The following is a 23950-nucleotide window of genomic DNA, read 5'->3' on the forward strand; positions in this document are numbered from 1 at the left end:
AATTATTTATTAAAAAAAAGATATTTTTAAAATTCTATATACATATAATTAATTCATTTTACCATTATTAATGAATTTTAAAAATTTCATGCATTCCAATTATCAAAGTGTTGCAAAATTTTCAAAATTTTATTTTTTGGTTTTGTTAACATTATTAAGACAACCCTAGACACCAAATTTGTTAAATAAAGGGGTTCTTTTTCGGAAAATGCTATCTCTTGAGGTGGTTAGAAGATATTTTTCAACAAATTAAACCCAAAACCCTTCATCCTTTCCTCCCCACCATCAAAGGCGAAACACTTTGAAGCAGGGCGATGGCGAAACGGATGCTGAAGTCTCTCATAACGTCTTTCACTTCTGACGGTGACTTCCTCGCCGTCTTGTCCCCAAACGGCGTCGTTAAAGTACACACACTCTCTGTCTCTCTCTCGTTCTCTTTGTAATCAATGGATGATATTTGTTTGTGTTATGAAGATTTTTTTTTTTTTCATGTTTGCCAGTATTTCAATGTTGCAAAGGAAATATGAAAAGATTATTGTTTCTTTGTAGTGTTGGAAGTGTGTTTGAAATCAAATTTTAGCTGGGTTCTTATAGGATCATATAAATAGCTTTGTAATTGCAAACCAACATATGCTTTAAAAGCATTTTTTTTTTTTTTCCTTAATAGATGAATTCTATTTGAGAGCATTCATATGGGAACATTGAGCCTTTTTTATTTTTTCCAGTTGGTATCTTGTGCGCTCAACTTAGGATCAGTTATTTTTGTATGGTAATGGCATTGGACTTGAGATGATCTTCACATTATTACCATCTAAAATAAGTGTAGACTGTATCATTTTATTGACATGGTATCTGTGTGACAACTTGTCTCAGTCACTAAAAAAAATTGCTATAGCTTTGAGAGGGGATGTTGAGTTATGCTGACTTTGAAAATTTGATCTTTTATTATTCATGCTGTTGTTCTTTCTAAGTTTGGCTTGGTTTTACATGTCATGTGGCCATTGTGAAGTAAGTTTTCTTATACTGAGGAATGTAATTGTACGATTTTCAGATATGGAGCACAAATGATGGAAGTCTATTGGCAGAGTGGAAACAGCCTGATGGAGAACCTGTAGTTAGTTATTCGTGTTTGGCATGCAGTTTTGTTGGGAAGAAGGTAGCTTCTAATTCTTGGAAAAGACCCCTGAGTTCTGTTATTGATTCTTTTGAGATTCACCTAAACAATGTAATTATTCTTTTATTGCTTTTGAAATTGTAGCGTAGAAAAGAACGTGGTACTCTCTTGTTAGCTCTTGGCACCAGTAATGGGGACATCTTGGCAGTTGATGTTCTTACTGGTGAGATGAAGTGGAAATCTACCGGGCGCCATCCTGGGTATGATGATATATTGTTTGCTAAGGAATCATGTGGTTGGAAGTACATGAAATGAATTAATGCCCAAATAATCCTATGCTTATACACACACACACACACACTTATCTATATTCATATGTTTGATTATTGATGTTAGCTGTAGAAAACAATAATCTTTGTTCCTTTTTCTCTGTTGGTGTTACATTTAGGGGTTGCTTATTGACCATATCAACTATTCATCTTTCTTAATCTAATTGCTTATTGTATCTTGTAGCAAAAGGAGTTTTCTCTTATACATGTTAGTTCAGTAAATCTGTAAGATAGATGATTAACATTTTCCCCTTTCTTTAGTGGACTTGCCGGTCTTGCTTTTGCAAAGAAAGGCCGTAGTTTACATGTTGTTGGAACAAATGGAATGGCTTCTGAGATGAAATCGGAAATGGGAGAAGTAATAAGAGAGTTCAAAGCTTCAGAAAAGCCCATCTCTTCTTCAGCCTTTTTATGCGGTGAGGAAAGCAGCTCATGCCTGTTGCATTGTCGACCTGTATTTTTTTTTGGCTCTTATATTTTATCCTTTTCTATTTATATGCCAGAAGAGAAAATTTTTGCTTTAGCCAGTAGTGAGGTACGGATTCTAAGTTTGGAGAATGGGGAAGAGGTTCTGAAGTTCTCGGATGATGTGGTGAGTTACTTAAGTTGAATACAGTTTGATGGTTTGTTTACATGCTTAAAGTATTTGTTATTTTGCATACTTTGTTATTACAGGGTCTCCTGCAGTACGTATCTGCATCTGATGGTGCAAAGACCATTATTACAGTGGGTTATGGGGAGAAACATCTTCAAGTGTGGAGGTGTGATATCAATTCAAAAACTGTGAATAAAGGACCTGCTCTTTCAATGCAACATTCTCCTATAGCTATTGACTGCAAGAATAGTCCCAACGGAGAAGATGGTACAGTCATATTAGCAGTTGCAGAATCTGGAGTAGCTTATTCGTGGAACTTGAAGACAGTTTCACAAGGCGAAAAGACGAATCCAACAAAGATCACTGTAAAACTTAAAAAAGCTGATGCAGACCAGCAAAATAGTGTGAATGTGAAAAAGAGTCGAACTTCTATCATTGCTGCCAGATTGAATGATTTAGAAGCTGACGGACAGGTGACAGCTGTTATTGGTTATGGCTCAATAGATACTCCACAGTTTAGTTTTGTGGATATTAGTAACCCAGGGGAGAACATGGTGATTTCTGCTGGAGATACATCTGAAACTGTTCAAGAAAATGGGGTTCCTGCAGCAAAAGGTATGCGTCTATTCTTCATTTTTAATGGTTACTTTTATTTCTGATTATGGTTTCTTCCTAAAAAGAGATCCCCGACTTTGTTTTAAGCAATTTTCTCCATGGACAAAGTTGTTTTGTGAAGCAATTGACAACCATCTTGATTAACCTTTCCCTTCCATGAAACTCCCAATTTTATTTTGATCTTAAACTGGAATGATCTTTAATAGTATTGTGTCACCCGAAGAGCACTCAAAACATTAGAGAAGTGTCAAGTCAAGTTGTTTAAATTTTCTACTCTCCCATGCAGTTTTTCTTGAAAATTCATTTACCTTAGCAATTTTTTCTAATGTGATGTTGAATATGCCAAGCAGTTCATACCCTGAAGCATTATTATTATTATTATTTTTCTGAGAACATACCTTGAAACTTTTTTTTTCTTTTTTAAAGCACTGCATACATTGAAGCTTAGGATGAAAGATGACCCCTTCTTAATTGAGTTTATTGTGAATTTGTGATGAAAGAAATTTGAGTCCTTATTTGTGATTATCTATCTATATGCAAAGTGTTATCTTGTATTTATTTTAATAGAAAACTATCACAGGTCTCCATGATTTGGAGTCGGAAGCAGCCACTGCTTCAGCCCAAAATGAAAAGAGAAGCAAGAAACGAGCAGCATCTGATCCTGATCTTGAAACTACAAGAGATGTTGTAGATGGTGAGTGTTTTATGTTCAAAGAGAATCTAATTACTTGGTTGTATAATTTCTCTCCCAATAGATGTGCATGAATCTTGTGGTATTTGAAGGAGGATTCAAACCAATCAGAAATGCTGTTTGTCGGAAGCGTGACAAGATAAATGCTAAGCCAGTGTTTGCTTGATTTACAGCTACCTTTTGGCTTATTTGTTTGATGATATGCTTTGACATTAGGCTAAATACTTAAGTTTCACTAAATCAATTTATGCAATGTATTTCTTGATCAAGATATAAGAACAGTAAAGGAACATTATTAACACTAATTTCCAGCTTTTTTGTGCATGAAAGTAATTACCTTGACACTATTAGAAATCGTTCGTCGTATAACATATTTTTGTAATGGTGCTTCATCTTCTGGAAAATTTTTGGTTTAGCACTCTTGTGAGTTGTTATCTCTGTGATCAACAAAAAGATAATAATGGAGAAGCAAATTAAACACTCCCCTGATAATTGGCGCATTTAGGCTCGATAGCTATAGTTATGATAGAGAATTTGTTTCTTAATTCCCTCACTCTCAGGTTGTTGTATGATGTGGATTTATCAATTATATATGTCTTTTCTGTATCCGGATCAACTAGGAGATATCTGGGAAGAACATTTTCCTCGAAAGAGTATCTGACTGGCCACAGTGGCTATTTTTGGACTTCCTTAGATCTGTTGGAGATACTTAGTTCTCCTTTTGTTTGATAGATGTCTTCTTGATCCCTGTGGGGGCTCATTTGTTCCCAAAGGAAAAAATTCTTTTTGGTGATCAACTGGTGCACTTTGCATACATTGTTGCTGTTAATCTAAGTAAATTGATCATGTGAGTATCAAACGTCTTGGTTTGATAATTAATCCTATATAAGTCTCCTCATTTAATTTATCCTTCTTTCTATGTTGAGGTTTTACAGTTTACTTCCTACATTTCTGATGTCATTAAATAAAAAACAGATTCTGGAATAAGCATTTTTATCTGCTTTTGAAGATTCATTTAGTGGGGACTTTTATATTTAGGTCACATTGAGGACATGGATGGAGTTCTTCTTGATGATGATCAGAATGAGCCTACCATGGGTGAGAAACTTGAAAATCTGAATTTACATGATAATAATGAATCCAAGGACCAGGAGACTCCAGAATCCTCTCAGACAAAGCCTCCAAGTGCAGACTCAGTTAATATTCTGCTTAAGCAAGCATTGCATGCTGATGATCGGGCCCTTCTCTTAGAGTGCTTATATAACCAAGACAAAAAGGTTGCTTCATACTTGTAGATTAACCTATGAAATATATCATTCTAGCTGTTCTGTACCTGCCCCTTTGATACTAAATCCAAATCTCTTTTGCAGGTCATTGCAAATTCAATATCTCTTTTAAAACCCTCTGATGTTCTCAAGCTTTTTCATTCTCTAGTATCGATAATCCAGTCGAGGTAATTTGCTGCTTAATCATGTTAAATATATCCAGTGAATACAAACATTTATTATGTAAATTATAGGTCAAGAGTAGTTTGAACCTTCTGTCGGTACCATATACAGACCAGGTTTTCTCCAGATTTATTACTTCGTCTGTCTTTTGCCAACCTCATATATTTAATTTTGCTCTGAATGACACTTGGGACCTTAGTGCGAACCAGAACTTAAGAGTGATATATCAATATCATAGCTGTTTATTTGATAGTGGATGACCTTTTCACACATGCTGTCTTCCATTCTGTCTATATTTGATATTGCAGTCATTCATTTTTCGATTTTGAACTTCACTCGTGGAAATTGTAAGTTTGGTAGTCACTATGGGACACTTTGGTTTCAGGGGTGCAGTGTTGGCATGTGCTCTTCCATGGCTAAAGAGTTTGCTTCTTCAACATGCTAGTGGAATAATGTCTCAGGAATCTTCTTTATCCGCCCTGAATACTTTGTACCAGGTAAGAGATGGAATTTCACACTATACAGGTGTTGGTTTAATGATTATCTGAGATTGTTCATTTACTACGTTGGCGGTCAATCATCTCATTCATATACATTTTCCATTTGTATATCCATACAAATAGATTCAAATACATGCATATTTTTGAACTGCAGTAATATGGTTTGCTGATGTCTGTGCAGCTTATAGAATCTAGAGTCTCAACTTTCCAGTCGGCTGTTCAAATATCAAGTTGCTTAGACTTCCATTTTTCAGGGGTACGTGTTGCTCCTCCTTGTGTCATGAATCGTTTATAAAGTGGCTTTTGCATGGTATCAAGCCAAAAACACAATTTTTCATTTCCTCTTTTTTATTAGGTTGTCGACGAAGGAGTAGAAGAGAACAATGACGTGATTCCTCTGGTATATGAGGACAAAGATTCCAGTGACGAAGAGGGTGAAGAGGAATTGGAAGACGCCATGGAAACAGATCAAGAGAATGAAGAAGAAAACGAAGACAATATAGATAATGATATTGCCAATGGGATCAGCGACTTCGAAGGAATCGAGGCCATGAGCGATTGACGGATAATACCCCAGCTAAGATTTTTGAGCCTGAGTAATACTGAAGATTGCAACTCAGATCTTCGAGCATTAGACATACTGAAGATTATAAGGTGTTGTAAGGTTGTCATTCCTGGAAAAAATATATGGTCGCAGGACTGTAGTAAGACTGTCATTCCTGGGAAACACAGATGGTCTCAAATGTGCTCTCTTTTAAGTTTGCATCATTCTCTGATGAGACACAAGAAGCTCCAGAGAGAGGTACTGACTAATGTGATTCACTTCAGCTGCCGATTTCCTAACGACCCTAGAGTATACGCTAATGGCGTAAACTTTGTGTTGTATCATCTGTTGAACAAAAAAGGGTTGGAAAGAACTCAAACCCCCAATGCCTGCATTTTTTTTCCTTGTATTTTACAAATTTTGTAGCCTGTCTTTAGAACAGAAATATTCAGATTTTGCTCAACATTGGTTCTCTCGTCTCATTAATGAGGCCACTTTTCGTATTAATTATTAAACAACTGAAATTGTCGTCATGGATGCATGCTATGAAAAAAATGGAAGCTTTTCTTTAAAGATAAGTCTTACAACTTCTCAGTCAAATTGGCCAACACGTTCAGTCAGAACTTCTCAGTATGATTGGCCGACACATTCAGATCTAGGCCAAACACGTACATTGAGACATTCAAACATGTACATTGGTGCTATGACTTACAGCCGCTTTATGGGGACAAAAAAATGAAAAGGAAAGTAAAAAAAAAAAAAACTACAAGATACTATAAAATGTCTTTCAAATAACAATTTTAATAAAATTAATAAGAATATTATAAAAAATTTTATAATCCAAGCACCAAATGATTTCTAAATTAAAACTAAGATAATTAGTTTATGTTATAGCTTAACAACGATAATTATGCAATTTCAGTACCAAACGCCCCAGTATCATCAAACGTAACCTTAGATCTAATTTGGCAACTTATAGAAGAAGCTACACTTACGAAGGACAAAATAAGATTTCAAAGGATAACGATATGGAAGGGAAAAACTTGACTCCTTCATTGTTATAACAACTAGAATACAAATCTTTACCCTTCTGCTATGACACTAATTAGAGAACACAAAGCAATAAACAGCCTTCACTACCTTCTCAGAATGAAGGCCAAACGAAAGAGTAACAGTATTAAACTATCCTTCATCATTTATAAACTAATGAAGGGACTCAGAAAGAACATGCCCAAAATGAGAGACAAAACATTATTACATGACGACTCTGAAAACAAAACACACAACACAAAGCAGCGCCTGCTGATATCAGACTTGAATCAGCAGCTGGTTAGATCAGACTTGAATGAGTACTATTAATTAATTAACCCTTTGTGTAAGTGTTCCTGTCTCGATCACCATAACGTTCCTCCTCTTCACCAGCGCCACCGAATCCGAAAGTGTGCTTCACGGCGTCAGCAGCACTCTGAGCAGCGTCCTTCACTTTCTCTTCGGTCTGTTTAAGAATGCCTCCTGTCTTCTCCTTGGCTGCCTCCGCCTTCTCCCCGGTTGCCTGTCCCGTCTCCTGGGTTTTCTGCTTCCCCGCCTCTGCCGTTTCTGCAGCCCTCTGCTTCGCCTGCTGTGCCGTCTCAGAGGTCTTGTCCTTGGCCTGCTGAGCTGCCTCGTAAGTCCTGTCCTTGGCTGCCTGCGCCTTGTCCCTCACATTCTCCATCGTCTGTTTCGTCCTCTCCTGTTAAATATTTACCAAACTTTTAAATATTTACGAAAACACTTTAACAACAGTTACTATGTACATGACATGTAATGATATGTATCTATAATGTATATGCGCAAATGATTACCAAACGCTTTAATAACGATTATATATGAATGCGAGTATAATACCTCGGTCTGGCCTTTGACTTCACCAGCTCTGTAGCTCTGATCGTGGGATGCCATTTTGATATCTGAAAAGGGTGCTTAAAAGAGATTAATTTGCTGAAAGATTTAGTGGACGAGTATTTGATCGTTTGTGCCTGCTTGCTTGCTTGTTGGTTGGGAGAGGAGCATGGGATTATATAGAGTTTGAGAAGCTCTGGCTGCAAGACACGTGTCCCACTTCCTGACACCTGTATGCTACGTGCCATGCTCTGGGGCTGGGGTTACTTGAGGATCTTGATGCTGCGTTGGCTTGAGGCTTGGCTATCCTGTGAGATTATGCCACCTTGGTTTCTCACGGGCTGCTGACACGTGTCGGAAGCAGAGGGCTTACACGATTGATTGGCGCAGCTCATTTTTAGGCACCATTCAATATTGATTTGGTTTTTGGCTTCCAAAAGATTACGATGAAGGCTCCGAATAGGCGCGTGCCACGTAATTTTAGTTGAATTATATATATTTTTTCACTTCAAACTTGGTCATAATGGCAATCTGTAAGTTACAATCAGCTCAATTTTAATTTAATGAAAAATTCATGCTTATAATGCATAGAAGATCAAAGGCATGCACTTAATTAATTTACGAGCACACACAATAACATAATAATTAACATTGGCATATATAAGGAACAAAGCTTAACATAATATTCAATTCTACATTTCTATTAACATTATAATAAAAAATCTGTCCGAATTAATCTTGTTCAGCATAGTAGTGCTGATGAGTATAATTCAAAAATCAGTTTCTAATAATAGATGAAGTCACTTCAAATAAATGAATATTAACAAATCATCGCCTGTGAAAATTGAACTTTTCCCCTCAAAGTTGAAGAAGGGAAGGTGGGTAATTCTCGTTGACATTTCCAACTTAATCAAAGTTCAACTGGGTAATTCGCAAAGGTCATTAATTAAGTCAAGCTCTGCCCTAAGTCCAAGCCTATGGTTTCTCTTTCTTGACTAACTGCTGCTCCATTAATTCTTAGTGAAACATTCCCAACCACACCTCTATCGATCTGCAATCTCTATGTGCTAGAAAGTGCATGCATTTCGGGTTTTGCATGTGAAAATTTCAATAACGTTTACTTGTTATAAATTTCTCTTTGTTCTCTTATGTTTCCATCACTCGAGTTTCCATTCTTTTACAGAGAACAACAAACGAAAGCAGAAGCAAAAACAAATTGAAAAAAAAAAATGGCAAGTCAACAAGCAGGTCAGGAGATTCCACAAACTAATGCACAGACCGCTTGCCAACCTCAGCCGGTAATTAGGACTTAATTACCAATTAATTACATTGTAGTTCCTTTTTTCTTTTTTAATTTATGTTGAAAGTTTTCTAATTAATTTCACAGAGAAATAAAGATGAATTCTTGCAACAGGTACCTGACGCAGTGATACAAGAAGCATTAGACAATTTGGCCAGTATTTCCCAGTCTGCCCAAAACGACAATACTTACAAAACCCAGGCCACCAACTTACTTCAACAGGCAATTACTCTGGCTTTAATTAATTTAGTTTTTGAATTACTAACAGGGGCGGATACAGTGCAGGACCACTGGGGGCTCAAGCCCCCACTGAAAAAAAAAATCTTTTTTTGTTTAAAAGAAAATTTAAAATTTAAAATAACCCCTGTAAAAATTATTAGATAATCTCATTCTTTAAAATTTAAACTATTATTTTAATAATTATAAAGTAATAATTTTACTTAAAAAAATAAAGCCCACAGCCCAAAATATTTATAATCCCAAAACTAAACCGTGATTGCCAAACTTGTAATTAGGGATTGTCTTGAAGAAAAGAGGAAGTTGCAGGCATCAGTTCTATTCTTTATTCTCATAATCGCAGTGAGAATAAACATGTTCTTTTCGGTTTTTTTTTTCAAATTAAGTTAAGAATTTCGTATTTTATTTTTTGTTCACATCTCTATATAAATTGTAATTGTTCAAGTGACTAATTCTAGTCTTTACAATTTCTTTTTTTAGTGATTTTGTTTATAACTATTAGTAAATTAATTTTTTCAATTGTAATTAATTTATTTTTACATAAGTACTCATATATATAATTTTGAGCAATGAAATTTGTGAAGAATGAACTTCGGAGTAGGATAGGAGATGAATGGATGAATGATAATTTGATTGTTTGTGTAGAAAAAAGATGGATTTAATAATATTGATACTGAGTCTATTGCACAATATTTTCAGAATATGAAATCGCATAGAGAACAATAGTAAGTGGGTTACCAAAAATTTTATATATTTAAGTTTCAATTTTTACATTTTGTTGTTATTTAATTTAACCCCCGGTAAATTATTTTTCTAAATCCGCCACTGATTACTAACCTCGATTTTTTTGTACAAAAAGTTAACAAAAGACAAATTCTACTATTTTTTTTTCCTTTTTTTATCAAAATCATAGAGTGTCGAGGTCCGCATATATATAATAAGGACTCGTCAATGTGTGTGACTACAGACTGGAGAGCAAGTGAAGAACATGGCACAAGGAGCAGGAGAGCAAGTGAAGAACATGGCACAGGGAGCAGCTCATGCAGTGAAGAACACGCTGGGGATGAACGCAGACAACACCGACACAACTTTGCCAATCGACCACAGCACCCCTGCCGGCACCGGCACCACCGCTACCCACCCCAGCAGCCTCAACGCGGAGCACCCAAGCAACCCCACCAACAATATCAACATCACCACCACCAACCCTAGGATTTGATAATACCATATATTGATCAAAGCATTTTAAAAAAAATATTTTTTCCCCCTTTAGTTTTAGTCTTTTCATCATAAGCTATTATTTGACATGACGTACAGTCATTTGCATGCATACATGCTATCTCTTATTCTGGGAGTGCATGTATGCATTGTGTTTTTGTGTTTTGGGTGTATTTTTTTTTTTTAATTTTCTGTGTTGATTAATTGAATGTTGTAATTCATCATGTTATTGTAATTGTACTGCGTTGTGGCAATCAAGCTGCTTGGCTGCCATAGCGCAGTGAGCCCTCAATGAGGCTTTACTCTATCAAACTATTTTATTTATTTATTTTTTTCTTTTTACGTGTGATTAAATTTAATTATAACATGTGTTGATAATATATAGTTGATTAAATACTTGTACTATATAAAAGGAAAATGACATAGACACGCGTTGGCGGTTATATTAAGAGCAATTTAATTACGAGTTGAATTGTGGAATTAAATGTAAAGGAAAAGTAATTTTAAAATGGTAATCTATTACAGCTTTTGCTACCTTACATGCACGTAAGGCACAGCCTCTCACAAGGTTGGTGGGCCCAAGTGGAACCCACATATGAGTTTTGTGAGAGGATGTACCTTACGTGCATGTAAGGTAGCAGCTCCCATCTATTACACATCTCAAAGTTCCCTGATACACTATTTATTTATACAAAGACATGACTAATTTTTGTTAATTTGTTTCAGACATATCCTTGCTGGATATGTGATGCTAATTCAGTGCAATAATTTATGAATTATTATGTGATTTTAATTTAGTAAAATGTTGTGCACCATTCACACTCTCAGTCTCTCACCATCCTTTCAATCAATTAACTTTATTTTTAATTCATATAATATGATGTGTAATACTACATTTATATTGTTAGGATAAATTATTTTTATTTTATTTTAAGTGATATGGCATTTCATATGTTACTCACTAATAATAATAATAATAAAATCAACCAATACACAACATATGAAAACCAATTATAGCTGACATATTACTTGAGATGCAATTGTATATGATAATTATGTGACTATAGTTATATTTAGGAGTGGGCATTGTGTTCAATTCTGAAGCAAAAAATCGATTATCATTCGGTTTGCCTCAAAATCGAAATAAACTGAATAATTGATTAATTTACTGTTTAAAATTAAAAAAAGATAAATTATTATTTATTTATTAGAAAATTATTTTACATTATTACATTTTTACATATGAATATAAAAGTTAACAAAATCACCAATAACAAAATAATTTTACTAAAAATATATGTTTATGTGCACTAATTGATTTTTTTTAATGAATCAAAATTAGTTGGAAAAATATTTAGGTAGAAAATATTTTACTGAAAAATATATTTATCTCCAATAACTCAAAATTAACTATAACACCATAAAGCATAAAATAAAAAAGATAAGATAATCAATTAACATTATAACACCACATGCTATTATACTTCTTCATTTTGTCTTCTTTATGTCTTCTTGTTTTAAAATCTTTATTTATTTATTTATTTTACTTTTGTCATTACATACAAGTGTTATTTTCTTATTTGATTACTTATTTATTTATGATATGTATGTATTTACATTTTGTAGATGAGAATCAAACGGACAGGGTGCAAGAGAGACAGAGAGAGTTCGGTTTATCCCCATGAGTAAAACAAAAATCTGGTTTTGGCTGTCACAAAAAGTCAATCATCGGTCAAAAATCAAGAGGACAAAAATGACCAGTGGCAAGTTAATAACCTGAAACTGACCGTACTATATCACCCGCGTGCGAAGTTCTGTTCCCTTCCCAAGATCCACACTTCTGCCACCAAAACCAAAGCTGCTCCTTCTTCTTCTTCTTCGGTTCTTCCACAGACACAACAAATAAACTGAAACCTCAGAAACAATTCTTTGAAAAAAAAAAAAGAAATCCTCTATAAATTGAAAGACTTGAGAAGCAGAAAATGTCTCTAACAGGTGTGAAAATGTCGGAGGACGTGTGGTTGACGTGTTTAACGCATGCATTGTCCACTGAAACTGAAGAAATCATGGGCCTTCTTCTTGGTGACATTGAGGTCTCATTCTTTTTTTTATCTGTGTGTTCAACTTTTGCTTTGATCATTGAGTTATGATTCATAGTGGAAGTAGTCTTGAAAATTATGGAATTTGTGCCCTTTTGATTCTTCTTTTGAAGTGGTTTCTGGATTTCATTTTATTAAATTTTGATGAAATTTGTAGTATTCTTGGGATTGTGCGGATGCTGGGTTGTATTGTTAAATGGGTTTTTTGGAGTTTAACTAAAATTTGATTCTCATTATTGAAGTTTTAACATTGTTTGATTCATTACGTATTATTTTTTTATGTTTTGAGCTTGTAATTCTTGGGCTTGTGTGGATTAAGGGTTGTAATTCCAAATGGGGTTTTGGAGTTTAATCGAACTTTGTACAGAATTAATGTATTGAACTTTTATTTAGCTTAGGATACCTGTTTTTGAGCTTGCAGAGGAAGTATAGTTGGAAATATTGGGATTGGGGCTGTTTTTGAATTGGGTTTTCTAGAGGTTTATTAAAATTTGGTTCCCATTTTGCAAAACTTGGAATTTCTGAACCATTTGTGTATTATGCTTGTATTTAGTCTCTGTTCTTTGTTATTCTATGGTTGGTTGAAAAAGAATTGAAACTGTTTTTATACACTACATTTTGGGGTGTTTGCTAATTCCAGTCCTTGGTTTCTTGTAAATTTAATTCGTGTATTTGAAAGCTTATGCCTATTGAGTTCTCTGTTAAAATTATATTCTATCACCAAGGTTTGGATTTCTTCAGAGGCAGTAGAACCGAAAATGTTTCTTGTAATTGGTTCCTTGGTGGTTTTTAAAAAGGGTTCTTTCAATCTGGAGTTCTCTTTTTAAACTCTATGCAGACTTTATCTGAGTCTAAATATATTTGCAACTGCATTAAAGTCCTTATAAAAGTAACTCTCAATAGTTTATCAAACAGCTGATAAAAATCATTCTCTAGCCATGTTTTGCTCTACTGTGAAATCTATTTTTCATCTTTACGTATATTGTGCCTTATCCTCCCTATGGGCAATAGGAGACTGTACTTTAGAAACAAAGGCCATTTTCTACTCTATCTCCTTGAAATATATGCATTCTTCTTTAACATTTCCTAGTTTGCTCATCTAATTTCATTTTGGTAATTCTTTGTTTCTAATTCAAAATTTCAGCACTCAAAAAATGGTAATGTCACTGCTCTAATATGGGGAGCATCACCTCAGTCACGATCTGATCGGCGAAAGGATCGAGTTGAGACAAATCCTGAGCAGTTAGCTGCTGCATCAGCTCAGGCTGATATATCCTTGATTCTGTTTATGTGATCTCTACCTGCTATGAATATTCTTTAGCCTCAAAATTGTTATGTTGCAATATCTTTTGTTGACAGAGGAAATTTTATAGATTCTAAATGTTAACAAGAGTTTACTGAAAGAGAGACAATCTGTTATAGTTTTTCATAATATACCAGTGCCACAAGAGCCTTTGCTTCCAATATATAAGTTTTGTTTGGTCATGTAATGAAGCGCTTGTGTTCAGTAAAGTATGTCTTGTTGTTTTAATTAACTTCATAGAACAGAATGACCGTGTTGACAGGAAGAACGACAAGAGTGATTGGCTGGTACCATTCACACCCTCATATTACTGTTCTTCCTTCCCATGTTGGTATGTATTAATGAATTTTATTTCTTTTCTTCTGTCAGACTAAGTAATAAATCTAATTTGCAGTGAGAAACATTTATCAATCTGTTGAAGTCATTTTGATTTCATTGATGCAATTAATTAAATTAAACCTTGGAGTCCGCAAAAAAAGCTACATATGAACTTCTAGTAATACTAAAATTACTGTTTATTAATATAAAACAATCTTGTCATCTGTGAAACCCAATATAGGTGCAGGGACTCAAATGAAACTGTCTTCTCCTTAATATTTATACTGATTGATTGATATATGAAGTATATATTTACCTTCTATATTCAATGTACTTTGAAGTTGGTGGCTAGATGAGCTAGTTTTGACAAATGTGACTTTTAGGGGTTTGCTTACAGGCTTGAAAGTTTTTTAGGGGAAGTGGCAAACTTTAGAGGAATTTAAGAAAGATATAGCAAGGTTATGCTGATGATATACTTTCAAGCATTTTTGGATGTCTGAAAAGCATGACATTGCTCTTCATATTCAACATAGTTTCCCCTATTTCGTAGGTGAAACATCTGTCTACCACAAAAATTTAGGATCTTCTCTAGTGGTGTGCAACAATTCCACACTCTGGGTAAAAGTGATTGAGTTGACACTAGGGAGCATCATTATGAACCCATGGATTATGTAGGCACTGATACGGACGGGGACTAGTGTTGCCATTAGGCTTCCTCTATAGTGTGTGTCTTTTGGCTAATTTTGAAATCTTTGCCCTTCTTTCTCTAGTTCCTTATGCATGGTCTGTTTGTTTTCTAGGATCAAGTTAAGTTGTATCTTTGCTTGAAAATGCTGTACGATCTGTGCCGTTGTATTTCATGATCACAATGACCTAAAAATGAAGGGAAAAATAAGTGAAAAGCTTAAAGACGATGGAAGTTAGCAATGTTGTGTAACTCGTAACTAGCAATTAATATTTACTGCAATCAGTCATTCATGCAATGCAATTTAATTTGGAACCTGCATTAAAACAAGTTTGAACAGATTATGCTAGTTCATATGGTAAGGTCATTTGTTGTACAAAGAGGTCTAGGGATCTAATCCAACTCACACCGGGATGGGGAGGTCAGCTTGTGTTGTGGCCTTTGATTTAGTTACCAGCACTAAGAATATGATTGGGAGTCTAAGCTTAAAAGTTCTTCAGCACATACTTGCTTATCATGCTGTCAAGCTTTATCCAAATTTGAAGTTTTTTAGACTCATTTTCGTTGTTGAATTACTTGAAATGCTTGAGACTAGGTTTAGCATTGTCATTTGCCAGGCAATTGCCGTTATTATTGTAGTTGGATGCTTGACACTCAGAGTTCTGCCTGCTATCTTCTGCAGATGTGCGGACTCAGGCAATGTATCAGCTGCTAGATACTGGGTTTATTGGGCTGATATTTTCCTGTTTTAGTGAAGATGCAAACAAGGTTTATACTTCATGCATGCTTACATGATCAGTCTTGTATTTGATTTCTGTTTAGTTAAGCTCAAAATATACTGGGAGAAATTGCAGGTTGGAAGAATCCAAGTCATTGCGTTTCAGTCCTCGGATGGGAAACAGAATCACATCTCAAAGCCTATTGCTCTATTACCTGTTAATAAAAGTACAGTAATTGATCTTGAATCATCTTTAAGTTCCTCAGAATCTCTATCAGCGAGATCTGGAAATGTACTGGCAGAGAACCCTGAGCAAGATACTGGTGATTCCAAAATTGTCGCAGGATCTTGGAAGGTACATATTGTGACTCTCAAATTTGTAATTTGTTTTATGCTTGACACCACCAGTAGAGCTCTAAAACCTTTATAATTTCAGAAAAATAATGAATCTTTGCACGATCAGGATTACTTGTGCTTTCCTAATATCATCGTACTGCACTTATGTTCATTGAAGTTCTTTTCATTTTCATGTTTTTTTAATCTGTTCACAGTAGATTTTGAATTTACAATATGTTTCTGGTTATTATTTTCACACTCATTTGATAATGTCAGCATTTCCCTTGATGCAGACACCTTATGGTCTCTCTTTCTCGTGATCCCAGTGCTTTTTCATGGTTTTTAAACTTATTGGTGTTTAGTGAAGATAGAACATACCATCTATGTTAATATATTTGTACATAAAATTTATATTTCGAGATGATTTGCATTGGAGTGATATAAATGTATCTTTCTGGTCTTTTGGTCTTTTCCTGTAATGTTTGTATATGTATTGCTAGGGTGGGGGAAGGACTTCTGAGTTGGGTGGTTTCTTTGCTAATGTTGATGCCAACCATCCTGAGAGAGCTAGAACTGGAGGAAACTACCAAACCGGTGATTTAAGTAACGCCATTGGTGATATAGATCCAATGGACATGTCTGAAAGCATGCAAGAGGCAATGCACCGTTCCAATTTGGACATGAGGTATATCTGAGTATGTACTTAATCACTTAATACCTCATTACTTTCTAGTACTTTTTGTGGCTGTGAGATGATGGATTGGTAAAATGCACTTGTCTTCTTGAGATCCTCATCTTAGTTCCTGTTTGTTGACAGTGGTGCGGAGTATGTCAGGAAAGAAATCCCTCTTCATGTTCTGCCAACTTCGTCTCTTCTCAAACTTGATTCACCTCTAACATCATTTACGGATTTGCAACGTGTACTGTATGAAGAGGAGCGAGCAGCATATAACCAGGCCATCATGCAAAATATGAGGTGTGTGCTGAATTCATTATCACTAGCTTATCATTGACTTGGCTTTCATCTTTATATTGTAATTTTTTTAATCATCCACAGTAATTGTCTTCAATTTTACTCAGTGATGGAAAAGTGCATCCCCTTACTTACATTCATCACACATCAACTTATCAGGCTTCAATGTGCAAATTAATTGAATATTGGTTAGAAACAGACCCCTATATATTCTTTGGTTATATACTCTCCATGTTTTGTTTGTACTGACATCCCCTCTTCTAATACCCTTCTGCAGTTTAAGTCCTGCCATAAGTGCACTACAGGACCGGTTGAAGGAGAATGAGATTCGGGTATAATACTAAATCAATTATATGTGTTTGTTAGGCATTCATAATTGTTTATAATACCAAATTTATTTGGTCTCCTAGCTTTTTCCTTATTCTGATTGACCTTTTCTTTTATTTTTATTATGCTTTAAAGGAACCAACTTCATTGATGCTTGCTGTGTCATATGATCATGTCTTTTTGGGCACATGCTCAAATTTGGTTGCACATTGCATTTTTTGTGTCAAGACTTTGTATGCTAGATATTTTTTATGACTCAATATCAGTGGAGTTCCATCTGATTCATCCTTCTGGTACAACAAATAAATGTTGTTGGCTTATATATGTCAAGTAGCTGGACTGACATGTTTCTAAAACAGTTAGCTATGCTAACCGATGAAGCAAAGAGTTTGGAGAGTGAGGCATTCAAGGGGAGTGACTCAAGTTTGTCATCTCCCCATCATTCTCCATCTCATGGACTCAGAGGAAGTGCTTACTTTCATACTTCATCTGATGTAAGGACTGCACCTGGTTCTGGTAGCCGAAGCAGAAGAGGGTTATAGTAGAATTCGAAGCTAAGCTTCATGCCCCCGCATTGTAAGTTTCAAAGTCGGCGTTATTGTTCATGTATGAATTTATGGTTTGATCAAAGTAGAAAAGGATACCCTCCAGACTGAACTTCGTATCACTGCATTCAAATTGCATGCTTGCCTCATACGTGCTCCCTTTTTCTTCAGGTTTAACTTGTCTCTGGTTCATTGGAGGAACTTTTGCAGCTTGGATGTTGGAACTCCTCGGCTATAAGTGTTCTAAAGGCTTTCTATTTTGTTTTTTTTCGTTTTTGATAAGCGTCAGGTCTATCAGAAGTAGATTCTCTGGGAGGAAGTAGAGTATCAAAGACAGGACTTGTTCCTTGAAGATAAATGCTTTTGTACATATTGCCTCCTTGGTTTCAAATCATCATGTTTGTTAATGGACTTTTTCCAGTTCTGTTGTGTTTCTTGTGCATGTTTTTTGGGTGTGTATATTGTGTTCCTTATATTAAGCACTTGCTCTTGCCCTGAAAAAAAATTGTTTCTTTTTCCTCCATTGGAGGAAATTATTACGTGTACTCACCGAATACCACCTCTTTTATTCCAAATCTGAGTGTGTATTGGTTAACCATAAATTGAAGAGAAAAGAAAAATAGAACAGTTTGGACACTTCATTCTTAATTATCACACCATGTGTATATCTGTTTTTGTATTGAGTATCTTTTGTAAAATTGAAAAAAAAAATGTAGATTTCTTTCTTACTTTTCTTTTTTCGTTTTCTTTTTTAAAGCACAGTACGGTTGAAAATTAATACTAAAAGGTTTGAATCCCAAGTGAGTTTACCAAATTAGCAATCATTAATTAAATTTAGTAGAATTCAAATATCATTAATTCCACTTAATATCGGAGGATTCAGTTAAATAATATTTCAAAATTTTTAATTGATTACCATCAAATTGAGAGCTGAGAAAAGAAAATAAACCCTGTCTCTGAAATTTTTATTCTTGTTAATATAAAGAGATAAAATTGAACATATTTGACAGTGGGGTGCATTTAATTGGTAGAATGGAGAAACAAGTAATTTTATAATAAATGATTAAATACTACATAAACCAATAGAAAATATTGGTTGAGAAGTCTAGTATTATTGTCCATGAATATTCAAATTTTTAAAATGTAATTTTGATTTAGCTAGTCATACATTATTAATTTCATATTGTGAAGTCTAAAATTGATGAGAGATCCGGTAACATTAATGTGATAGTTTAATATCTCTAACACATATAATGCATGAATGGAAGTAAAGTTATTTTCATAAGCTCAGTAACTTGCACGTATAAAAATTATTTCCACGCACATACAAGTCATAAACCTGTTATTCCATTTTTATGCCATTGTAATATCACCATATATTTATATTCAGAAAATCTTTCTCCATCTATTCAGTATTCACACCACTAATGGAATACCAAAATGTCTAAATCTAAAATCAAACTTACAGTTTTAATGAGTTATAATGTTGAAATCCTGTTGCCCCATTTGTATCTTCCCATTCTTCCTACACAGAGCGATGGAGTACTTGTTATTTCTTATATGATTTTTTTTTTTTGAAGTCATTTTAATAATTAGCCTCAATGCTTGCACTTCCCTCGATTTTTAGCCATTTGTTTGTCGATCATTCTTCATTGAGAGGTAGATTAACTTCTCTAACATCTCTACAAATCTTTTTTTTTTTCTCCTATATCCGCTACGTTTTTATACCGTCTATATCCGTAATAGATAATTTTCCGAATGTTTGTTTTCCAAACACTGCTATATTTCAACTAGCTTTCAATTGATATGAAATTAACGAATGATTGAGTCGAAAACCCTCTATATATAAGTGTAACGAACATTAGAATCAGTGTGATTTTTCACTGATTGGACTTGTGACAATGTCCTTAATCAGCTTGTATGGTCCGTTTATACCATTACTTAAAATGCTACGATTATAAGTATGAGGGCGTACTCTCTTAGTCTCTTGTTAGAACAAGGCATACAGCTTTCAGAAATGGCCATTTCATTCTCCGAAGCATCAGATTCAGGCATATATCATAAGCAGTCTTAGTTTCAATAGCCATAGCTCAGCTTCATCCTGCAGCTCTCGGAATGAACGCCACCTGATCTCTTCATATTTTCATCACACGCCTCACAAAACCAACCAGCCTGCTAAGCGAGCCACGAACAAGCTGCTCCAACAAGAACATGGCCAAGTTGGTCTTGACCAATTCCAGCTCTTTCGCCGCTTAGGCAGTGGAATCATCGGAAACGTCTACGTTTGCAGCTTCCCGATCATTTCCTTTACCGCTTTGCGCCATGAAAATGGTTAATAGTGAGGCTTGAAAGCAAAGATTAAAAAAAGGAACAGAGTCCACATAGAGAAGGAGATTCTAAAAATGCTTGACCATCCTTTTCTTCCATCACTCTTTGCCGAGTTTGAGGCATCGCATTACTCGCGTTTAGTCATTGAATATTGCCCTGGAGGTGATTTGCTCACTGTCTCGCAGCGCCAGCGCAGGCTGCGGTTTAGTATCCCATCTGCTAATTAAGTTTCAATATGTGTACTTGTTTGTGATGATGCTATATATGGAGAGTTTATATGTGTATCTAATTCTAACAGCCCTATTTACTTTCCATTTTTTTCCGAATCAAATAGATTGATGTTGAAGAAGACAAATTTGCTTTGAGACGTGCATTTGAATGATTAATTAATTTGTTTCTACAAAGAGAAAGAGGAAGTTATGAATGGCGATAATGGAGGATTGGAGGTCATCCTCAGAATAGCTGTATTTTATAAACGACAAATGATGAAGGGCTGCTAAATTTGGGGATATATTAAACAGGATTCGTAAACGATATAAGTTGGTTGATTATTTAAGTTGGAATTTTGAAAGAGATTAAAAAATAAAAAAAGGAGCTTTCAAAGTAAATAAGAAAATGTGATTCTACAAGTTGTGTAATAATAGATGTTATTTAAGTAAAAAAAAAAGGAAAGAAATTTAATAGGGACAATTTTATTTACTCATGGAAGAGCTTCATTCTAGTTTGTTTTGAAAATAAAAATATCGGAGGCAAATAGTGTTATTGGTTGATATTTTCTTTTTCTTTCTTTTTACCTAATTATGTGAAACACAACGAAAATTAGAAGGGAATTTAAATAAATTTTAAAGGAAATAAGATTTAGTGGGATTAATTGCCTACGCATACTCCATGTAGATCGGCCCTATTTAAGACTAAATGCCTTCTTACTCCCTAGAGGTTAGATCAATTACTTAAGTGTATGTTAGGCCTGCGGGCTAGAAATGGCAAAACTACTTGCGAACCTGTAAATTCAACTAAATCCACCCACTCCAAAAAGATTTATAGGTTGCAGGAGATTTGGTAATATAAATTAATTGGATAAAACCTTATTTCGTCATTATATTCTAAAATTAGTGCCTCTTTATCTCCTTTATTTTTAAAACTACTTCAAAATATCTAGTTATTAATTTATTGACACTCCTGTCATAACGTTTTATTCCGTATGACATGTTTTTTTTAATATTACCGTCTTACAATAATATTTATTTTTTAGACATTAATAAAAATAAAAAATTAAATTACCAATTTAATCCACAAAAAATAAAACACAAACAAAAGAATATATATTAATTTTTTGTGGAACACTCTGCTAAGGAGTTAATATATTAATTTTTTATTAATGCTCAAAAAATTGGTAACATAATTTTTTTTTGCAATATTTATTTTTTGGACATACGTGAGCTTCCACAGAAATAAATAAATATATATCTTTTTTGTTTTTATTTTATTTATGGGGTTAAATTAGTAATTTAATTTTTTTATTAATGTCCTAAAAAAAGAAACATTATTGTAAATGGTTAATATTGTAAAAACAAGCCAAAATGAACAAAAATAATGACATGAATGTTTTGAGGTATTTTTTGAACATAAGGGACTAAATGAACATTAACCTCAAAATATAAGAACTAAACGAGTTTTTACCTTAAACCTATTGTGGGTTATAGGTGGGTTTAGTATAAAGCAAATATCTGCCAAATACCCACATAACCCGCATATTTTTAAAAATTATTATTTTTAATTTAAATCTTGAAAATAAATGGATGAGGATCATCTCCTTATTTTAATCTTTTACACTCTATTGTGTTTCAAATCTAATTAAAAAAGCTAGCTTGTAAAAGAAGTGAAAAAAAAATTAGCTTTTTTATGAATATCAAAATTCAAAACTCAATCTCTGCCACTTATTTAATAAGGAGAGACTATGAGAGGAAAAAAGAGGGGTGGGGGGGGGGGGGGGAAAAGAAGAGAATCCTTGTCCAAAATATATAGGTCACCTTGACCTAATGTCATTCTCTTATTTCCTAAACCTAATCTCAATTCACCATCGTAAAAGAACTAGAAACTTCTATATGATCATCCTTTCTCTCATCCTCTGAGTCAGCCTACAAATCCATCTTCTTGCGCCATGAAAAATGGCTCTCTTGAGCTGGTTTTTGGGCGAAAATCGCTTTTGCTTTTTCATTTTTTATTTTGTTTCGTCCTTTTGTCTAGTTAGATCTCTTGATCTATAGTAGTATTTGTTTACCCCTGAAACTCTTAATTTATGATGGTAACTGTTCACCTTTAGATCTTTTGATCTATGGTGGGTTATGGGTAGGTTTTGTATTTGTTAAAACTTGAAACAAATAAATTTTTTTAAATAAAACCCGCAGTGAGTCACGGACGGGTTTAGTGATTTCAAAGTTTTGCAAAAGGTTTGATAAAAACAAATATGTAGTGGGCATTATCTATTGTCATCCTATTCGAGGCTTAACTGACTATTATAGTGTATTTGGCACATTATGGGTGCGTTTGGAATTGATGTATTGTGCCTTTTAAGCTACAGTTGCTATGGGAAAAAAAAGCTATAGTTATAAAACAAAAGTTAGTAATATGTAGTAAATATAAATTTTAAGTAATAATTTTGACAAAATTATAATAGATTTTTTTATCATACAAGTGAAAAATCGTATCGGCATAACTTCTAAACTACAGCAACTAGTGTTTGTCAAACACTTTAGTATTCCAATCTCAATGTCAAACACACCCTATATTCATTATAGTATATTGTATTAAGTAATATTATATTATCATTGTATTATGTTAAAGCTATACAACTTTTGATGTTACATTGTGTAACATTATATATAATATTATTTATATTAAATTAATATTACTTATATTAAATTAATTTTTTTATGACTACAAAAACATCTTAAAAGTTTTATAATTTGTATTTTAAAATTATTATTTAATTTATAAATAAAAAAAATGTCTCACCAACAGCTACATAGGCCACCATAAACTGCCATTGGCATTCACATTCCAATAACTTTTGACGTCAATTTTGGTACATTTACAATCATCATCACTGGATCTATGCAATAGTGCATTATCATTGGTAACGAAGTTTCCTATTGCCACAAATATACAGTTAAATTTTTGGGATAGAAAAATTTGTTTGTCAATTTACGGTGAACGGGAGTTCCGATTATAGTGATACATGCATTGTTGTATAGCTCTAGTGATGAAAATTGTAATGGTATCAAAATTGATGTCAAAGGATACCAAAATAATATCATTGTTGGTGGGTTCGGGAGAGAGGGGGAATCCCTTTCTTGTCGAGAAATCAAGTGCGTCAGCTACCATTTCCAAGAAATGTGCGTTTTTGCGTTCTGTGTGGATAATATTTTTAGTATTTAACTTTATTACTTTATTAATTAATTATAAATAAATAAAACAAGTTTTGCTTGATTAAATAATTTTGTGCTTTAAAAGTCAGCAATACAATTTATACCTAGGGTCATGGTTTTCAATAATATAGCAAGAGCTACATTAAGGCTTCAATCAATGATGTGTAACACATTTCATTTCAATTGCCAAACATAGATTTATTTCAATCGATATATGGCCGATCAAGTAGTGGTTTGTAATGTTGCATGCTAAACATACCCTTAGGTTCAAATTTTGAAGAATGTACTCTTATGTTTTTTGAAAAAATAGAATAATATAAAAAAATATGGATTTCAATTATAATTTGTATTTTAAAGAAAAAAGAAAATGTTGATTATCATTCACAAATTCATGTGGTTAGTTGCACCTATTGTATTAAAC

The 23950-nt window shown here is 33.9% G+C and overlaps 3 protein-coding genes across 8 annotated transcripts; 2 read left to right on the forward strand and 1 right to left on the reverse strand.

Annotated features, from left to right (window-relative positions):
* Positions 1-236: 236 nt before the first annotated feature.
* Positions 237-6369, forward strand: LOC102614663 (uncharacterized). Its single transcript, XM_006465316.4, has 12 exons — positions 237-404; positions 1052-1156; positions 1259-1374; positions 1705-1859; positions 1947-2035; positions 2119-2653; positions 3234-3347; positions 4383-4621; positions 4715-4797; positions 5178-5289; positions 5474-5548; positions 5648-6369. Exons 1-12 carry the CDS (start codon positions 315-317, stop codon positions 5852-5854), a joined length of 1920 nt encoding a protein of 639 aa, XP_006465379.2. The 5' UTR covers positions 237-314; the 3' UTR covers positions 5855-6369.
* A 496-nt stretch (positions 6370-6865) lies between these two features.
* LOC102614372 (late embryogenesis abundant protein D-7) lies at positions 6866-7876 on the reverse strand. Its single transcript, XM_006465315.3, has 2 exons — positions 7721-7876; positions 6866-7565 (listed from the first exon to the last, which is right to left on the reverse strand). The coding sequence occupies exons 1-2, from the start codon at positions 7772-7774 to the stop codon at positions 7200-7202; spliced, it is 420 nt and encodes a 139-aa protein (XP_006465378.2). The 5' UTR covers positions 7775-7876; the 3' UTR covers positions 6866-7199.
* Positions 7877-12152: 4276 nt separating this feature from the next.
* LOC102613692 (uncharacterized) lies at positions 12153-18318 on the forward strand. Of its 6 annotated transcripts, none has more exons than XR_008050649.1 (11): positions 12164-12562; positions 13713-13838; positions 14115-14202; positions 15557-15642; positions 15729-15947; positions 16429-16613; positions 16746-16904; positions 17009-17089; positions 17179-17233; positions 17728-17804; positions 17945-18202. XR_008050649.1 is itself a non-coding variant. In XM_006465312.4 (11 exons), the coding sequence occupies exons 1-10, from the start codon at positions 12452-12454 to the stop codon at positions 17768-17770; spliced, it is 1293 nt and encodes a 430-aa protein (XP_006465375.1). In that variant the 5' UTR covers positions 12168-12451; the 3' UTR covers positions 17771-17804; positions 17945-18202. The 6 variants fall into 6 exon arrangements, 2 of the variants coding, with proteins under 2 accessions (XP_024958352.1, XP_006465375.1); XM_006465312.4 differs by having other exon boundaries at positions 12168-12562; positions 17588-17804; XR_003067117.2 differs by lacking the exon at positions 17728-17804 and having other exon boundaries at positions 12153-12562; positions 16986-17089; positions 17945-18318.
* Positions 18319-23950: the final 5632 nt, after the last annotated feature.

The sequence above is a fragment of the Citrus sinensis genome, chromosome 7 (assembly GCF_022201045.2).
Source record: "Citrus sinensis cultivar Valencia sweet orange chromosome 7, DVS_A1.0, whole genome shotgun sequence".
In the NCBI taxonomy this organism is placed as follows: domain Eukaryota; kingdom Viridiplantae; phylum Streptophyta; class Magnoliopsida; order Sapindales; family Rutaceae; genus Citrus; species Citrus sinensis.

Bases quoted from the DNA above. Each gene is read 5' to 3' on its own strand.
- LOC102614663 (XM_006465316.4), top strand. From the start codon at position 315: ATGGCGAAACGGATGCTGAAGTCTCTCATAACGTCTTTCACTTCTGAC. The intron at 4,622-4,714 runs GTTGCTTCATAC...TCTCTTTTGCAG, and splicing joins TATATAACCAAGACAAAAAG to GTCATTGCAAATTCAATATC. The intron at 5,549-5,647 runs GTACGTGTTGCT...CTTTTTTATTAG, and splicing joins TAGACTTCCATTTTTCAGGG to GTTGTCGACGAAGGAGTAGA.
- LOC102614372 (XM_006465315.3), bottom strand. From the start codon at position 7,774: ATGGCATCCCACGATCAGAGCTACAGAGCTGGTGAAGTCAAAGGCCAG. The intron at 7,566-7,720 runs GTATTATACTCG...AATATTTAACAG, and splicing joins AAGTCAAAGGCCAGACCGAG to GAGAGGACGAAACAGACGAT.
- LOC102613692 (XM_006465312.4), top strand. From the start codon at position 12,452: ATGTCTCTAACAGGTGTGAAAATGTCGGAGGACGTGTGGTTGACGTGT. The intron at 12,563-13,712 runs GTCTCATTCTTT...TCAAAATTTCAG, and splicing joins TTCTTCTTGGTGACATTGAG to CACTCAAAAAATGGTAATGT. The intron at 16,905-17,008 runs GTGTGTGCTGAA...AATTTTACTCAG, and splicing joins GCCATCATGCAAAATATGAG to TGATGGAAAAGTGCATCCCC.